The 19,407-nt window shown below is 45.4% G+C and overlaps 1 protein-coding gene across 1 annotated transcript in view; it reads left to right on the forward strand.

The window, feature by feature from the left end:
* The first annotated feature begins 249 nt into the window (after positions 1–249).
* CLDN10 (claudin 10) overlaps positions 250–19,407 on the forward strand; it is a 93,631-nt gene continuing 74,473 nt past the window's right edge. Inside the window, exon 1 of the mRNA XM_074983106.1 lies at positions 250–471. Coding sequence (XP_074839207.1) covers positions 258–471 — 214 coding nt within the window. The 5' untranslated portion in view covers positions 250–257. The remainder of the gene's footprint in view (positions 472–19,407) is intronic.

Genomic DNA, 19,407 nt, shown 5'->3' on the forward strand with positions numbered 1-19,407 from the left:
GTATTGATTTGTAATGTCTGTCACAAATAATCTTATCTACAAGAAAAAAATCCACTTTTTGTTGCTTTCTAAATGTTTGTGGTGCCTTTAAGTCTTTAAGTCAAGCAAGCATGAAAAATGTCTTGCACCCCTATTAACTTTTGTAACACTTGTCATTTATTTATTGTAACTATCGCTTACCCAGATGAGTGAAGTACTCTTCTCATGCCATGCAGTGATATTACTCACTGTCCAGGATAGAGTGAAAGCCAAGAAGCATGTTAAGGATTCAGATTTTAGCTTTTATATTTTGTTTTGGTGGAATAGGAGCAATTATTGCGGCCACAGCATCAAATGAATGGAAAGTAACTAGCAGAGCAACGTCAGTCATCACTGCAACCTGGGTTTTCCAGGGTCTTTGGATGAACTGTGCAGGAAATGCACTGGGTGCTTTTCATTGCAGACCTCATTTTACCCTCTTCAAACTAGATGGTAAGTAGGGGCAATTCTACTAGAATTAATATAGTGTATGAAATAATTTAATTTGTACACAGTGACTAAGTAATGTAATATTGACAAACAGTTATGAGAATTTAAGATTAAGTCTGCAGAAGAAGAGAATGATTGTGGTACAACAGGGTATAACTAGAAACAATGGTATGAATTTCACAAAAGGAAAATGTAGGCTAAATATTGGAAATAGCTTCATATCCCAAGGCAAAAGGTAACTCCACCATGTTAGACATTTAAAAAATAACCACCACCACCCCATATTGGATACAGCTCTGGTGACCATACTTTTGGTAACAAACTTCTGCTAATAGAAATTAAAGACCTAATAGAAATTAAATACAGAAGAGGTCTATGTGAAATATAGAAATATATGGCTGACTGGGAGTGGGGGAAGAGGTATAATGACAGGATCTGGCACTATAATATGCCTGATCCAATGGAGCACTTGTGTGTAATCTTCGCTATAAACCCACGAGTGTCACAAAGCTATTGACATGCTTAGAGCTAATCCTGTGCTTTCAGGATTGGGGCCTGTGTGTGTGTGAGAGAACGAGAGAGAGAGAGAGAGAAAGGAAGAAAGGAGTGAGTGGGTGAGTCAGTCGTCTATTGAATTGGAAAAAAAGTAAATGTGGACTGCTCAGCTACTGAGTGAAGGCTTTTTTCCCCATGAATGGAGCAGAATATGGAGAAATATTATGCTGAAAATACTTGCAGTAGTGGTTAAAGTTTGAGACACTAAATGGTAAAATCCATCCTCAAATTTGCACAGTAGCAGTACTCAGGACAAGGGCAAAGGAACTTGCTGAATCTGGGCTCTTCTGGATGACTGGGGCAACTGAAAAAGGTCCGCCATAAACCAGTGTATTCTGGGGGGCTGTGGGGAGTACAAAGAAAGACCACCTACTAGTAACAGCATGGACTAAGGGAAGAAATCCAGGTCAGAGGCAACCATGAAAATCCTTCCATGAGAGCTGAAAGAAATGCTACGGGGTCACTAGTGGCCTGTGGGCCATACAGGCCAGTTCCTGGCCCCACTGAAGTCAGAAGTTTCACAGTAGATCTCAGTGGACCCAAAGTTTGGCACACTATGAAAACCTATGAATTTATACATCCCCTCTGCCATCAGAGCATTTCACCTGCTTTGAATAAAGGTAAAGTCAACTGTGAAAATGATAATGTGATTATAATGAAATTAATTAACTTGGCCACACCCATGATAGACTAACTAAATCATGCCAGTTTACAGATGTTACCAGATGAGAGAGTTCCAGATTAAAGAGATTCAGCCTGTAGTTTATTATAATACAGATATGAAATTAACGGCTTTGAGCAACATGTTTTTATTAAAATAGGATAGCAGCGATGATTTCAACTGACATGCAGGAAATCTCATTTTAATCAGCCCATGCAAGCACCATCAAGCTGTCCTATTACATGCAGAGAAAAACAAATATTCAAACATAACAAAGCATTTTGCTGTGTAAAATTACTAAATACACTATGATGATACTCTGAAGAAAAGAAATCTGCTGGATGAGCTTTGCAGATAGTGCTAAGGTGTAAAATATTAATCTACCTCAGAAATAACAAAAATTCCAGCACGTCATCCAGAGCCCCATGGTGCTGGAACAATTTTTGTAGAGGGGGTACAGAAGGTGGAAACCATGGGTTATTATTATGACTACCAGAGCCCCCGCCACTTTGTGGCAGGGAGGCAGGAGCAACTGATGCCTGGGTGGGGGTGTCGCCAAGAGGCTCCATCAGGCGACAGGGTGGACAGTGAGCTCCTGGCTTGGTAAGACGGCCAGTCGGGTCCCTGCAGCGCGCCGTAGACGTGGCCATAGTTATTTTTCCGTTGGTGCTTCCTTCCCTATCTGTGCAGCAGCGGCTTCAAAGGGCACGAAGAGGAAGCGAACGCTGGCTGAAACAGCATTCGCTCCCAATCAGACACTCAGGCTTTTTCTGCACTTCTAAATTTAAACACAGGCATAGCAGCACTTTAAAATGAAAGGGTGGCCATGGCAGGAGCTAGCTCCCTGTCCTCTGTGTAAGCCACCTCCATGAGGGGAGTAGGCAACAGTGCTGGATGCCCCTTTACACAGGCACTGGACAGCACTGTGACCTGCTGCACTTGTGGAGAGGTGTGGGAGGGTGTTTTTCCCACACCCGAGATAGAAAGCTACAATGCAATAAAGTGGCAGCATAGACCTAGCCCCAGCTATCTGGGTGAGCGGCAGGAGCGCACAGCGCAAGGACTAGATGCTGCCCTGTAGATGCCTGTGTGGGACTACCATTCTAATCTCACCTCCACGCTCACTGTACTCACTTTCACATGCTCCTGAATTGTTTCTTGCCTTTTTATCCTGTTCCCATTAGAACCCATAAATCCCACGTGAGATATTGAGTCCCCCCCTGCTACTAAAAAAAATTAAAATGGTCGGTGAATAGATATAAATAGAATTCAGATACAGTTTTTACCACCAAAGGATAAAAAGAAATCTTGCTTAAGCCACGTACAAATACGCTCAATCCTGTTATAATCAACATCAGATCTTTTTATCCCTCAATTACATTTAATTATTAAAACATTTATTTTTAAAAAAAAAAAAGAAAAACTTGCTTCACATTGCTGAAATTCTGTGTAGGAGAAACTGATGGGAGATTTTGTGTTCTCCTGCCAATTGGTGAAGTCTGGGGGGGGTTGGTTGTGTGTTTGGTTCTTTTCTCCACCCATTCTTCTCACAACTTAGTACATTTTATCCATCACCACTATTAGAGCTGTCCCAGGGGGAGAATGGAGCCTGGGACAATCCCTTTCCTCATGAGTGTGCCAGATGCAGAGCCCAAAGCAACCCTGCCCCCTGCAGGCCCTGCTCCACCCCATCTCTACTCCATCCTGTCCCTGCTAAATCGCTTCCCTCTAGTCCCACTCCTGCTCCATCCCTGCTCTGCCTCTTTCCTGTAGTTGCCTGAGCAATGTGAGATGGGATTACCAGGGGGCCAGGCCCAGGGTGGCAGCACTTGTAGGCCCCTCCCCCTGCACTGACCACAGTGGTGAGAGACAAAGTGACCCAGCAGCCTGCTCCACTCTGCCCTGCCATGCCCTGGTCACTGGGTGGCAGGAGGTAGAGTGTCCTGCAGCCTGGGCCAGGGTCCTGTGCTTCCTGCCGCCATGGTGAAGTGAAGCACAGTGGGCCCAGAGAGAGGCTGCTGGGTCACTCTGGTTCCCACTGCCACAGTGAGTTGTGGGAGACCTCTGCTGCCACCCCACACTGGACAGCCAGGTAATCTCTTGCATCTTGCCCATGGGATGGTGGAGACATCTGCTACAGGGCCTCCCAAGGCATGAGACCTGGGGCAGCTGCCCCAAACAGTCCTATGGACAAGACAGGGCTACCCACTATTATGGTAGCAAGTTACATGGGCTCCACAGGATCCTATTGCCATTGCAGGACTCTGCTCCCCTGCTCAGTTCTGTGCTGAGAGAATCTCATCTTAAACCCCACAGTTGGCCAAGAGGTCCTAAAATACTTCTAAAGAGCAATGTTTTGCTTCAGGGGTGTTCCCTGTGGCATTTTCACAAGCTTCCAGAGATCTTCACTCTCCTCCCTGACTTCCAGTCTGCCCAAGCTGAACTCTGTGCAATCCTATCAATACACTCACTATATTTTACAGGAACAAAGTATAAACATTTCCAGCAAACACACTTAAAATGCATTTGTTTGCCAAGTGACTCTGCATCCTCCTTTGGTTATGGTTTGGAGAGGTCTTTTTGTTTAAACGAGAACACAAATGGAAAGGTTTTCTATTCCCTCACCCTTCCTGTCTGCAAATGCATGCTTCCTTGGTACAAGACCATTGAAGGATGTAGGAGAAAATTGTGGGAGTCTTCTGGTAAAATGCTGGCAACACACCAGATCATTGCTTATCACCCACCTTCTTGTCTATCGTGTAGCCTAAAATAAGAAAACATTTGCCTGTCCCTTTCAGGATCACTGATTATTATATGCTGTACTGTAAGACTCTGCAGTGTCACTACAGAGACCGTTCCCTCTCCTAGACGATCTGAAGAACCGCAATGGGGAACAGTAGTAAGATGTAGGTCAGTGGCCAGGGCCAGCAGATCAGATTCACATGTGTTTTATTACCTTAGGGAACTAGTGTCAGTGGTGATTATCCCTAACGGAAGCAGATCCAGGAAGAAGGTAGCATCATCTTCCTCCTTTTCCACTATTTACCTGGAATTAAAGAGGTCGTGGTCTAGTGGAGTGTGTTTGCAACAAGTAGTTCCAGTATGACCATGAGACAGGGCCAGCAGAGAACATACACAGCAACAGCTACCTGGGAGATTAAAAGGCTGAGTAATAGTGTCTGAGAAAAAGAGACTAGTAATTTCAGGGAGCCGAGGGAGCAGTGAGTAAAGCCAGCCCAGACCGTGCAGCTGCAAATGCATCCTGCTCATGCTACTCTCTTTGCAAATGTTTGTAGTGGGCAAAATGAAGTAGAAGTAATCTGGGAAGCAAACTATGTGTATTCAACATGTATCCCAGTTAAGATGCATGGTCAGCGGTAGGGTATCCCTAATCTTGCAGGGAATCTTTTCCTCTTATGCCTTCTTTCCACTTTGTCAGCACTGGAATGGACTGCTTTCTCCAAGTCTTCATTGGCCTGTCCCTCCAGCCAGCTCATCTCTGAAGTACCTTCAAGTACCAGCCAGCCTGCAACAGCCATTTCAAATGGTGACTGTTGTCTCAGTGATGCTCCCACTGAAATCACTTTTTTGTGACTAGGCTCACTTGTATTCCTGCTGAAGTCAAAGTTCTGTCTACATTCTTACCAAAGGCTAAATATTAAAAAAAACAAAAAAAAAAACAAAAAAAACTAAAGAGTTTTGGGCATTTTCTTTAATGAAAAGGTTGAAGTCTAAAATAACTTACACAACATGGCAACATAGTCAAGGTAGTGTGTGTGTGTGTGTGTGTGTGTGTGTGTGTGTGTGTGTGTGTGTGTGTGTGTGTGTGTTACATCCTCAGCGAGTTTGAAGCAAAAATCTGAAGGAATAAAAACCATAGCCCATACTTACACAATGGAAGACTGTCTGCAAAGCAGAGATTTTGAAATAGGCTTTGGGATCATAACGAATCATCAGCTGATTAGGATTTTCCAATGCTGAGCTCACACATGCAAGTCTGACCTTTGGATGTATAAGCTGCTGAATCTCAAATTGAAGTAAGCAGGTTAGATTACTTTCTGTATTTGGCACTGGGCAACTTGCTGAAATATCATCGTGTTCTGGTACACTCATGCCTCATTACATGAGTACTTTACTTACGAGTACTCGTGTAAATAAGTGACACGTATACCTACCTTTGTTCACTAGACGAGTAAACTCCCCCTACTAATACAAACCTTACCCCCGTCCCTGCAGCTCCAACTCACCGCAGCCTGAGCCCCCGCCACCAGCCCCACAGACCCAACCCACTGCAGTCTGGCCCCCCCGCCAGTCCTGCACACCCAGCCTGCAGCAGCCTTAACCCCCCTGCCCACTCACCTGCCTGGCCCATGGACCTAACCCATCATAGCCTTAATGCCACCTGTCCGCCCCACGGACCCAACCCACCACCAGGTTTTAACCCTCCCTCCCGCTCACGACCCTAAACTGCCCCCAGCCTTTAACCCTCCCCAACCCAAGGTTCACTTACCTTTCAAAAGCAGCACCACCTGCTGCCACACCTTCTCTGAATTAGGAGCACTAGGAAACAGTCAGAGACTTTTAAGTGTATTTGAATGGTAATTTAGTGTCCCTCTTACGAGTTTTCACCTATGAGCAAAAAGTTAGGAAACAATTGTGCTCATATAGCGAGGGATGAGTGTATTCACAATGTGAGTGCTGATAAACTGAGAAGGATTCAGAGAATAGCCAGGACAATGTTTGGAATATGGGAAAACATGCTCACAGGTGGTTGAACTAGGGGGACAGGGATTCTGCAGCACCCCCCCGGCTCAAAGTGGTTTCCATTGTTTACCGGCTTTCCGCTTTGGTTCAACAGCTCTCAGCACCACCGCTATAAACATTTTTCCAGACCCCATGAGCATGCCTTATTGTGCCTTATTGTGACAGAGTGTGTTCCTGGAGTCTGTTTTGCTTGACAAAGAGAAAACCCTGCAGAGTCACTAAACAGACCATTCCCCCTCCTAAATGATCTGAAGGACCACAATGGGGAACAGATGTAGGTCAGTAGCCTGGGCCAGCAGGTCAGATTCACACGTTTTACAAACTTAAGAGAGCTAGTGTCAGGGGTGATTAGCCCAAATGGAAGCAGAGCCAGGGGTGACTTGATCAATCTATAATTACATATGGGAGAAGCATAAATTTGATAACCAGCTGACTCTTCAACCTAGCAGACAAAGTTACAAGTTGATTCAATGGCTGGAAGTTGATACTAGACAAATTCAAATGGGAAATAATGTGCACATTTTTAACAATGAGGGTAATTAACTATTGAAGTAAGGTAGCAGGGATTGGGAAAATTTTTAAATCGAGAGTGGATGTGTTTTTCTAAAAGGAATGTTCCCATTAGAACAGAAATTATTTCAGGGAAGTTCTAAGGCCTGTGTTGTACACAAGGTCAGACCACACGATCACAGGGATCCCCTTTGGCCTTATAATTTATGAACCTATAACAACAGAACTTCATTTATGATGAAATTTCCGTGAAGATGGAAAGTCTGTTTTCAACTAATAACTGCTACTGTGCATGAGTCACAGAGAGTTACTTCCTGAAACAGAGACCTTATTGGCAAATATCACTTCTCTCCACTAATGAAAAACAATAGTATCTATTGTTCACCAAAAGGAAACAAAATACACTTTTTAAAGTCTCAAGTGTTTTGGCTCATGTTTGCTTTTATTTAAATAGTACCAATTAGCTAATTCGCTATATACCTTTATCGTTCTCTCTCTCATTTTCCCCCCCATGAACTTATGCATTACTTTGTGTTCAAAAACCGCATAATTTTACTATCCATGTTAAAGATCTCAAGAGCTACCGGCCAACTTTTAACCTCCCTTTTTGAAGTAAGCTAGTCAGGAAGTCAGCAAAACCACGCTTCCACCTCATGTATCAGCATCATAGATTCTCTGAGGCAGACTTCAGGCCAAGGCATGGTACAAAGATGGCACCTGTTGCTCTGGTGGGTCCCTTGTCTATGGGCAGGAGGATAAGTCCAGCTGTGCCTCTCTGCCACTGAGAATGGAATGCTCAGTGGTGGGGAAAGTACCCAAAAAGTCAGTTGAGTAAAAGTACTGCTACTTTGGAAAAAATGTAACTAAGTAAAAGTGAAAGTATCCTTCTTGAAAACTATTTGAGTAAAATTACAACCACATTGTGTCTTACTTGTATGCAAATATCCAGAAGTAAAAAAGTAGCTGTCCTATGGAAATCTGTGGTTAACAACCTGAGTTATCATAGGGAACAATTATTTTTCAAGTATATATTATATACACACATGTATACATAAATATATATGTACATACACACACATATGTATACATATACACATACACACATAAGAGAGTGTGTGTGTGTGTGTGTGTGTGTGTGTGTGTGTGTGTGTGTGTGTGTGTGAGAGAGTGTGAGAGAGAGAGAGATCGAATACTTGAACTGGAAGGGACCTGAAGAGGTCATCCAGTCCCCTGCCCTCATGGGAGGATGAACCACTATCTATAGCATCTCTGTTTAATATTTATTTTACGTGTTCCTCAATATCTCCAATGATGAAGATTCTACAAGTACTGTAGACAATTTACTACAGTACTTAATCACCCCGACAGTTAGGAATTTTTTCGTAATGTCCAACCTAAACCTCCCTTGCTACAATTTAAGTCCATTGTTTCTTGTCCTTTCTTCAGAGGCTAAAGAGAATAATTTATGTTCTTCCTCCTTGTAACACCCTTTTAGGTACGTACAAGCTGCTATCATGTCCCCTTTCAGCCTTCACTTTTCCAAACAAAACAAACCTAGTTCTTTTAATCTTCCCTCACAGGTCACATTTTCTAGACCTTTAATAATTTTAATTGCTCAATTTCTCCATATCTTTCCTAAAATGTGATTCCCCGAACTGGACGCAGTACTCCAACTAAGGCTTAATCAGTGCAGAGTAGAGCAGAAAAATGACTTCTCATGTCTTGGTCACAACACTCCTGTTAATGCAACGCAGAATCATGTTTGCTTTTCTTTGCAACAGTGTCACACTGTTGACATCCCTAGCTTCTGGTCCATTCTGACCCCAGATCCCTTTCCGTAGTAGTCCTTCCTAGGGAGTCACTTCCCATTTTCTAAGTGTGAAACTGATTGTTTCTCCCTAAGTGCAGTACTTTGTATTCGTCCTTACTGAACTATTTTCCGCAGAGCATTTCTCCAGTTTGCCCAAATCATTTTGAATTCTGGCCCTACCCTCAAAAGCAGTTGCAGCCTCTCCCAGCTTGGTATCATCTGCAAACTTAATAAGCACACTCTCTGTGCTGTTATCTAAATAATTGATGAAGACATTGAACAGAGCTAGCCCCAAAACTGACCCATGTGGAACCCACTTGTCATTCCCTTCTAACGTGACCGTGAACCATTAATAACTACTCCCTGTGAGTATTTATCCAACCAGTTACACACCCACATGTGTGTGTGGGTATTAGATACTATATACACACACATATATACAGCACACATTTATATTTCAAAACAGAGCTAGCCCCAAAACTGACCCATGTGGAACCCACTTGTCATTCCCTTCTAACGTGACCGTGAACCATTAATAACTACTCCCTGTGAGTATTTATCCAACCAGTTACACACCCACATGTGTGTGTGGGTATTAGATACTATATACACACACATATATACAGCACACATTTATATTTCAAATCTGGAATTTAAATATAATCACAGCCTTCATTTGCAAAGCTAAAGAGTGACCAAATTAAATACAGGAGTCAAATTACAGACATTTCAAATTTCTGGGGCATGCACTGGGACCAGGGCTGCTTCAGCCCAGCTGGAACATCTCTGCCCACACTGTGTCCAGGACCATCAAGGAGGGGAACTGCTCTGGCCCAGCTGGAGCCCCCCTGCCCCACAGCACACCTAGGCCACAGTTGAAGGGGCTGCTCCAACCAGGTGGGGGAATTCCCAGGCTGGGTTGCTGTGGATGGGGGTTGCTCTGGGCACACTGGAGTGCCCTCCCCCAGCAGTGATGCCGCAGGCAGGGTCGCTCCAGCTGGGCCAGAGCATACCCAGTCCCTAGTGTGCTGTGAGCAAGGGCACTCCAGCTACACTCAACCCCACCCATCTAATTAGTTAACTGGTTAAACTTAGCATTTGACTGGTTAGCAAGTTAAATGGGAGTTTACATCCCTAGCCGGGGTGGGAGGTAGGGTGCAGGAGCAGGCTGAGGGTGGGTGTCTAGGATGGTGCTGGAGCTGAGGTGTCTGTCTGATGGGGGCAGAGAGTTCAGGAGCTGACTAGGAGTGGGAGAGCTGGGCAGGAGGGGAGGGTGGGGGAGAGGTATAGGGATGCAGGAGCTGGCCATGGAGGGCAGTCGGGGGGGGCACTTACCTGGCTCTGTGCCCCCCGCCACTTCCAGGTACCGCTCTCTGTAGCTGACATCAGGCCCACAGACTACAAGACTACTTACATGCTATTTGAAACAGTAGTGCTAACAAATATTTTAGAAGAGGGGTTTCGAATGTGCTCGTCGAAGAACAAACAAACATTCTTAAGACGGTGAGCTAATCATACCATTCCACTTTGGAAAGACTGGAAGCAACTAGTCCCAGCTTGATTGTTTATTCAAATTATCAAATGCACTTCCCAAAATAATCCCCATTTTCAAGTTAAAAATAACCTAAAACTGCCTTTACCGTCTTCCTAGTTTTGAAGTACAAAAGGAAAAAAAAACCCTAAAATCTCCATCTGATAATAGGACACGTTATTCGTTATTTCTTTTTAATTCTCCCAGGCACACCCTATGCAAGTGATAGGTATGGGAGGCTTATTCTTTTAAAATTACTTAAATCTCCCCATGTGACTATTACATATCCCCACACTTTGTGATGATGGTTGAACGGTGCAAGGGGGTGGTTCAAAGAAGGGACTAGCGGGGGCAGGGAATGCTGGCAGGTGGTGGAATGATCTGACAAAACTGCCAGCCTGCCTTTCAGAGGAACGGGAGAGGAAACTTTTCAAGAACTGAGAAAGTTTGTAACTAGTACTAGAAACCATTATTCTTTAATTATTTATTTTCCCCTGGTCACTAATCTAAGGTAGGGGTAATGAGCTTCAGTGCACCAACTGTCAAAGATTCGTCAGGGTTAGCCGCTGGTGGGCCACCAGGCAGTCTGTTGGCATGAGTCTCCACAGGCATGGCCACTTGTAGCTCCCAGTGGCTGTGGTTCACTGTTCTTGGCCAATGGGAGCTGTGGAAAGCACTGGCTTGGCCCCCATTGCTTCCCACAGCTTCCATTGGCCAGGAGCAGTGATCTGTGGCTGCTGGGAGCTGCAGGTGGCTGTGCACACAGATGCTCAGATAAGCAAACTGCTTGATGGCCTGCCAGTGGCTAATCTTGTCAAACTGTCCAGCCTGGAGGCCGGAGGTCCCTCAACCCTGAGCTAGGCCAACGTTTTCAAAGCTGGGTGTTCAAAGCTGGATGTCTAAAGCCATATATGTAGGCACCAGAACAAGTGGCCCAATTTCCAGGGTGTTGTGCATTCATAGCTTCCACCTTCTATGGGAGAGATCAATGCCTCTGAAATCAGGCCACTTTATACCGCTAGTTAAATATGATTTCAGGGACCTTAATAACATTTACACTGGACTGATTATAAGGCCTTTTTATGCTTCCAGAGCAATATAAATGTGCCCCTTGGCACTGCTATAGTGGTGTAAAGTAATATAAATAACAATTAAATCCTCATTACATAATTTCAGGCACCCAAGTTTTAAACTGGGGCCTAGGGGCTCCCTGTTTTAGTCGTGTGTGGCTTCTCTTGCACTGGCACGCCAGATGGGGTACAGCAAGCTTCACCCACACAACGCATCATGCAGATCTCAGTTCACCCTAGGCAGTGGACAGGGCTGCAGAGTTGCAGGGGAGGGGGGAGCTGGGCTTAGGGCAACCCTGCCCTGCTACAGGCCCCTCTTTCAACCCCACCCTGCGCCTTTCCCCCTTCCCAGACCAAGGGGGCTGAGGACTACCTGGTGCAGCAGTGGTGGTGGGCAGGGGCAGCAGGAGGGTCGCCTTCCCTGGGCTCCTCCCCTGCACTCACCACACAAGCAACATGAGTGCAGCTAGTTGTGCTCTGCCACGTGCTCCTGGCCCACGAGCCCTGTGGGTACAGAAGAGTCGTTTCCATCTACCGCAGAGCAGCAGGAGTCAGGAGGCTGGGAGCATGCTGCATGGCGGAGTAGGCTGCCACTCGTGCCGCCGGTGCGGAGAGTGCCGGGGGGGGGGGGGGGGGGGTCAAGGGGAGGCAACCACCTGCTGCTGCCACCAGCAGCGCACCCTGCCTGAGGCAATTCTCCCCACTCCCGTCCATAGGATGGCAGGCCAGGCACCACAGGGCCCCCAAAAAGCGTGGGGCCAGGAGTGGCCACCCCAGTTCGTCTCACAGGCGGGACGGCTCTAGCAGTGGAAGAGGCTGGTTAGCACATCCAGGGCTTGCAATGCGCCATGGGAGTGGAATCAGTGTTGTCCTATACACCTTCTAGCCCACTTCTTATGGGAACAAAATTTGAGAGCAGGGATTAAGAAAAAGTTCTCGTTACCCTTTTCACCATTCCAGCATACCCCCGGTGCCCCCAGAGGTGTTCTGCATGCCTCGCTCCTGAACAGGTGTAATGCTCAAAAGCACTTTTGTTTGGCTGCTATTGGCCCCCACATTCACAGCAACACGTACCAGACCAGGTGGCCTCTGTGGAGATAGCTGTGATGGGCATGTATAGGAAAGTGCTTGTGGGTATCTCATTTGAATGCCATCTCATGCATACTTGCTCCGTAGTAACAGAGGTAGCCGTGTTGGTCTGTATCCTGACAAAACAAACCAGGAGTCCTGTAGCACTTTAAAGACTAACAAAATAATGTATTAGGTGATGAGCTTTCGTGGGACAGACCCACTTCTTCCGGTCTGGAGATAGTGCTGCCCTGGAAATTCTGCTCTGAGCAGACTTAAATAATCCAGTGATTAAACACTGGCAGCTATTTGCATGCCTGCTCAGAAGGCCACTCTCCCTATGAAAATCCACTTCTAGTAGCAAGTATGGTAAATTGTAAAGAGAAAAGTCTAGTGTAGACTCAGCTGTGCTGTATCCTCATCCATGCTGCAATCCAGCTGTAAATGAGCAGCTACTCACCTTAGTCCCACTGACACCAGTGGAACTATTCTTGATCTTGGGGGCTGTACTCAATGGTCTCCTGATGTACTTCCCAGCCCTACGAGTCTATGCTCTCCACGATGAGAAAGGGACATGCATCCTAGCCCAAGAATAAGGGACATATTCTGTGACCTACCGTACACTCATGTTGAGTGGTACCTTACAAGTAGTCCCACTGAAGTCACAAACAAGGGCAGTAGAATCTTGCCCTAAAAATACCCTTTTTGGAAAGTGCAGGATGTGTGAGTTCCCACATATGTGGTCATGCGGACAGAGGCCTAGTTAAGACCATATTGAAAAACTGGCCAATAATGTGTCAGAAAGCAAACTTCTATTATAAATTGTTCCAGATGGTTTATCTTCCCTTTGGCAGTCTCCTGTAACTTCCTTACATTTTTTTACTTCCAGCAGGGAAAAGGAAAGAGTCAATGTGAAAGCACATTTACATTTGAAAGCCTTGTGCAATCCCTGATTATTAAGTTACTTTTTGAAATACGTTGAGGAAATACTTTTTCTAAGTTGGGTTTGTTTTCTTTGTGCATTATTGGTTTGTGTAATAATTTTCAATTTCACTTGCACTCACACGTGAGCAGGATGACATCATGCTATGCAACATCCCATATGCTAGCGGGACGGCATTGTCAGGCACCGTTCTGCGGGGAGGAGCTGCCATGTGTGCTTTTCACAAAACAGTTTAACAGGAACTGCAGCAGGTGAAGCTCAAACATCATTTATTATTTGTACTGCTATAGAACCTAGATGCCCCAGTGACGTGGAAGGATCCCATTGCACGAGCAACTGTACAAAACGATACAGAACGAACAGATAATCCCTTCCCAAGGTGCTTAAACTCTAAATAATAAACTCCTGAAAAGACAGGTGGGCATATAAATAGAAAATGGGGGAAGGGAAGGGAAGGAAGCGTTGTTCCAGGTATGTTAGGTGATGTTGCTCCAAACATCAACAGGGCGAAAACCTCTATTTTAAAAAAAAAAAAAAAAAAAAAAAAAAAAAAAGAGTCAGCATATACTATTTACATATGTTTTAACAAGACGACAGAATATCTTTCCATACTGCACGCAAGCTACTTCAGCCATCCTAAGGTTCACTAAGCCTGCTTAGATCTTTGGGAAGCGTTGCTTCAAAATGTTGGGATACATTTCATTTTGTTCTAATGCTTTCCTCAACTTCCAATTATTTCTGTCTAGAATCTTCTATGCAGATAAAATACCTAGCCCTTCCTTTTAAACACGTTTTACATTTCTTATTTATCCTGTGTCCAGAGAAGATGCATTAGAATGTCAAATGAGGCAACACCCAAGCGTTAAGAGAGCTGTTGGCAACATTCTACGTCATTGGTGTGAAGGGTTTGATCACAGAGGTCCCCTTGGGACTGTCCCCTGGTGTGCTGGTCATGCCGCTGAGCCTGCCCTTCTGCCATCTGTGCTGCTGGCTGGTACAGAGTTGAGGTAACAGGCCACAGCAGAGAAACAGATGCTGAACTAGCTCAGCTCTGGGAGAGCTCAGCCATACATATGGGTTACACAGAGAAAGCTCATAAAGTCAGCCACCTTTCTGAGTGAAGGAGAGATATGCACAGTGGTAGCACCCCCCACCCCAAAATAATATGGAGTTATGTGGGTTTTGCACCCTTTTGGGGGGTTGCATTCCTGGGTAATGCAAATAGCCATATATCTGAATACCCCAAGAGCTGAAACAGTTCAGCATCTGTGTTGCTCTGCAGGCGGACAGTAACCCCAACTCTGTGCCTTGTCTAGGGGAGACCAAAACTTCTGGCCCAGTAGGACAGGGTGCTGGGGAGCCCCAGGGGCCAGGAAGGTGGACATCAGTGGCTTGATATCAGAACACCAGGGGGATAACACCAAGGGGATTTCTGTAATCCCGCCTGTCACAGTGGTTTGAATCCTGCTTACTAGGAAGACTTGGAAGTCCTGGTATGGCCAAGGAACTATGATGTGATTGGAATAACAGAGACTTGGTGGGATGTCTCACATGATTGGAGTACTGCCATGGAAGGGTATACGCTGTTCAGGCAGGACAGGCCGAGTAGAAAAGGTAATGGAGTTGCACTGTATGTAAGAGAGCAGTATGATTGCTCAGACCTCCAGTATGAAATGGAAGAAAAGCTTGTTGAGAGGTTCTGGGTTAAGTTTAGAGGCAAAAGCAAGGAGGGTGATGTCGTGGTGGGAATCTGCTACAGACCACCAGATCACGTGGACAAGAGAGATGCAGCTTTCATCAAACAAGTAACAGAAGCTTCCAGATCACAGGCCCTGGTTCTCATAAGGGACTTCAATCACCCTGGCATCTGCTGGAGAGCAATACAGCAGTACACAGACAAGCCAGGAGTTTTTTGAGAATACTGGGGACAACCTCCTGGTGCAAATGCTGAAGGAACCGACCAGGGACCATATTCAGCTTGACCTGCTGCTCACAAATGAGGAGGAATTAGTAAGAAAGTAAAAATGTGGGTAGCAACCTGGCCAGCAGTGATCATGAGATGGTCAAGTTCAGGATCCTGACCAAAGGAAGAAAAGAGAGCAGCAAAATACAGGCACTGGACTTCAGAAAAGCAGACTTTGTCTCCCTCAGGGAACTGATGGGCAGGGTCCCATGGAACACTAACATGCAGAGGAAAAAGAAGTCCAGAGAACTGGCAATAGTTTAAAGAAACCTTACAAAAGGAACAGGAATTCAATATCCCAATGTGCAGTATAAAAAGCTAATGTGGTAGGTGACTAGCCTGGCTTAATAGAAATCTTTGAGGAGCTTAAATGCACAAAGAAAAAGTTTACAATAAGTGGAAACTTGGACAGATGACTAGGAAGGAGTATAAATACATTGCTTGAAGATGCAGGGATGCAATCAGGAAGACCAAAGCGCAATTGGAGTTGCAGCTAGCAAAGGAACAAGAAAGGTTTCCACAGGCATGTTAGCAATAAAAGGCTGGTCAGGGAATGTGTGGGGCCCTTACTGAACGATGATGTGGAAAAAGCTGAAGTACTCAATGCTGTTTTTGCACCTGTCTTCACAGACAAGGTCAGTTCCATGAGCGCTGCACTAGGCAGCAGAGGGGAGACCAGAGACGATTGGGAAAAAAGGTAAATTTAGTGCCCATCTTTTAAAAAGGGAAGGAGAATCTGGGAACTACAGACCTGCCAGCCTCACCTCAGTCTCTAGAAAAATCATGGAAGGGATCCACTAGGAATCCATTTTGAAGCACTTAGAGGAGAGGAAAGTGATCAGGAATAGTCAACATGGATCCATGAAGGGCGAGTTGTTCCTGACCAACCTGATCGTCTTCTGTGATGAGGTGACTGGCGCTGTGGATATGGGGAAGGTGGTGAACGTAATATACCCTGAGTGTAGCAAAGCTTTTGTTAGGTTCTCCCACAGTATCCTTGCCGGCAAGTTAAAGAAGTATGGCTTAGATAAATGGACTATAAGGTGGATAGAAAGCTGGCTAGGTCATTAGGCTCAGTGGTAGTGATCAATGGCTCTGTGCTTGGTTGGCAGCTGGTATTGAAAGCAGTATCCCTAGGGCTAGTTCCGGGGCAGGTCTGGTTCAGTGTTTATTAATGGCGTGGATGAGGGGGTGGATTGCACTAGTTGATACACCTGAGGGCAGGGATAGGGTCCAGGGAGAGCTAGACAAATTGGAGGACTGGGCCAAAAGAAATCTGATGAGGTTCAACAAGGACAAGTGCAGAGTCCTGCACTTAGGACAGATAAATCCCAAGCACAGCTACAGGTTGGGAACTGACTGGCTAAGCAGCAGTTCTGCAGAAAAGGACCTGGGGATTACAGAGGATGAGAAGCTAGATATGAGCCAACAGTGTGCCCTTGTAGCCAAGAAGGCTAAAAGCATACTGGGGTGCATTAGCAGGAGCATTGCCAGCAGATCTAGGGAAGTGATTTAGTCAGCACTGATGAAGCCACATCTGGAGTATTGTGTCCAGTTCTGGGACCCCACTACAGAAAGGATGTGGATACATTGGAGCGGGTCCAGCAGAGGGTGGCAAAAATGATTGGGGGCTGCAGCACATGACTTATCAGGAGAAGCTGAGGAATTTAGGCTTATTTAGAAGAGAAGAGCAAAGAGGGGCTTTGATAGCAGCCTTCAACTGCCCCGGGAGGGGGTTTCCATAGAGGATGGCGAGAGGCTGTTCTCAGTGGTGACAGAGACAGAACGTGGAGCAATTGTTTCACGTTGCTATGGGGTGGTCTAGGGTGGATATTAGAAAAACTATTTCACAAGAAGAATGGTGAAATACTGGAATGGGTTACCTAGGGAGGTGGCAGAATCTTCTCCTCCAGGTCTGCCAATGGGGGTGGGAGGGCGACAAAGGGGACAGTTGCCCTTGAGCCCCTTTGAAATGCCACAGAGCACTGTGCTACTGCTCTGCGCACGGTGGGGAGGGGCCAGGGCTGACTGCCTAAACCCTCCCCTTCTGCGAGCAGGGAGCTGGGCCCCCTTCCCACCGGGCCCACAATGGCTGTCAGTGCTGCTGTCCTTCCCTGGAGGTCTTTAAATCCTGCCTTAACAAAGCCCTGGCTGGGATCATTTAGTTGGGATTGCTCCTGCTTTCATTGGACTCAGTGACCTCCTGAGGTCTCTTCCAACACTATGCTTCAATGACTATGCCATTCTCCCTTAGGCCTCCATTCATCAGTCTCTGCCTTCCCCCAAACCTCTCCCTGAGCCACCAGCTAGTCACTGGCAGAACCCTGATCAGCTGTTCTGCAGTGTCCCATATCAGCTGAACAGGGACAGTGCTGAGTAGCTGTGGCTGGTGTATGCTCAGCACCTCCTTTTTTTTTTTTTGCTGGGAATGTTCCAGCTCAGTAGCACCCATGGCATTGGTGTCTATTTTCATTACTGCCAGATAGGAAACAGTACATACAACAGCAGAGTCCTGGGGCTTCACAGTTACTGCCCTGTAGCAAACATCACATGGAAGTTCAGGGTAAGTCATTAGCCTGTGAAGGCTGTGCTGATGTAGCATTAGCTCTTTAAACTGCCAGCTACAAAAACTGGATTTAATTCCCAGGCCACTGCTTTCTTAACTATGTCTTTCTAACTGGTGCACACAATCCAGAGGCATTTTAGTAAGGTCCATATTGAAGCACTGATTTTGTCCTTTCATTCTGTGCAGGACTGAATTTTGCCTGCATAACCTATAGTCTTAAATGTTTGGATGAAGAATATGCATCGTAATTTCCTTCACTTCATGAGTTGCACTTTCCTTCACTGCATGACTTCATGTAGTTATAAGGAACATCAGTTTGACAAGGGACAGCAGTTCCTTCTACAGCTGGTGGCATGGAAACAGTTTTAGGGTTATCGCATAAAAAAAGGACACCCCTGAGAGGGAGTGTATGTGTAACAGTATCTACCAACTTACCTTGTAGTAATGTGTAATAGTATATATAGTACATTAATACAAGGTGAGTTGATAGATACTGCCACAGATACACTCCCTATCAGGGGTATCCTCTTTTTTGAAAGGTCATATATGGTAACCCTGGATAGACGGCAGTATTTCACTTGGATGAATTAGGGCAGTGGTTCTTAACCTGGGGTGCACACACCCTCTGGGGGTGCGTGATACCCTTTCTGGGTGTGTGAAAGGAAATCATCCAAAGCACATATTAAGCACAGGCATGTAAGTACAACTACTTTGTTTCATCAAACCTATGTATTTATTAACGTTACACATTTTTAATGATTACTGTAATATACAAACAAAAATATTTTCATGTTTTTAAGCTAATTGTAATGAAATTATCTCACTACAAAATACTGTGTACAGCCACGTTGAGGAGTATTTCTTGACTCATGCGCAGACGATGATATGTCTGCACAGCGGCTTTGTTTGAGCTCAGTTAGCCGCTAACTGTTAGCGCGTCAGTTACAGTTTCCTTCCACAGCAAAACACCACAACATCTCTGGGTGGTACTTGCATATTTTTATATGCCTACTGTACTGCTATTTGTGGTGAGTAATAACATAAAGCTATTTTACATATATTTAATATGCACTTAAAAGTGTCTAGGCCCCCTCCTCCATTTCCATATTTGATTTTTGCTAAGGGGTGTAAGAACATATTTGGAGAACCAAAGGGGTACAGGTGGCAGTAAAGGTTAAGAACCACTGAATTAAAGGTTTGCTTTGATGGCAGACTTATATTTGATTTTAACTTCTAGAAGTAACCACCGATCAGTTAGGGGATGCCTATGCTACAATGAAACATCTTTAGTTGGCCCATCTCAGCAGGGGTGTAGGGGAGGCTATAAAATTGCAGTATAGAGGTTGGGGGTTTGGGCTACAATTCTATTGCCCCAAGCCCCAGCCCCAGGAGCCCATATCAGGTGACACAGCTCAGCCATCAGAGCTTTATTGCAGTGTAGATTACATGAGCATCCCTAGTTATTGTCCATTGCTCCTTTTTTTATTTTTAGAAGATC

This window comes from Carettochelys insculpta, chromosome 1, assembly GCF_033958435.1.
Source record: "Carettochelys insculpta isolate YL-2023 chromosome 1, ASM3395843v1, whole genome shotgun sequence".
NCBI lineage: Eukaryota > Metazoa > Chordata > Testudines > Carettochelyidae > Carettochelys > Carettochelys insculpta.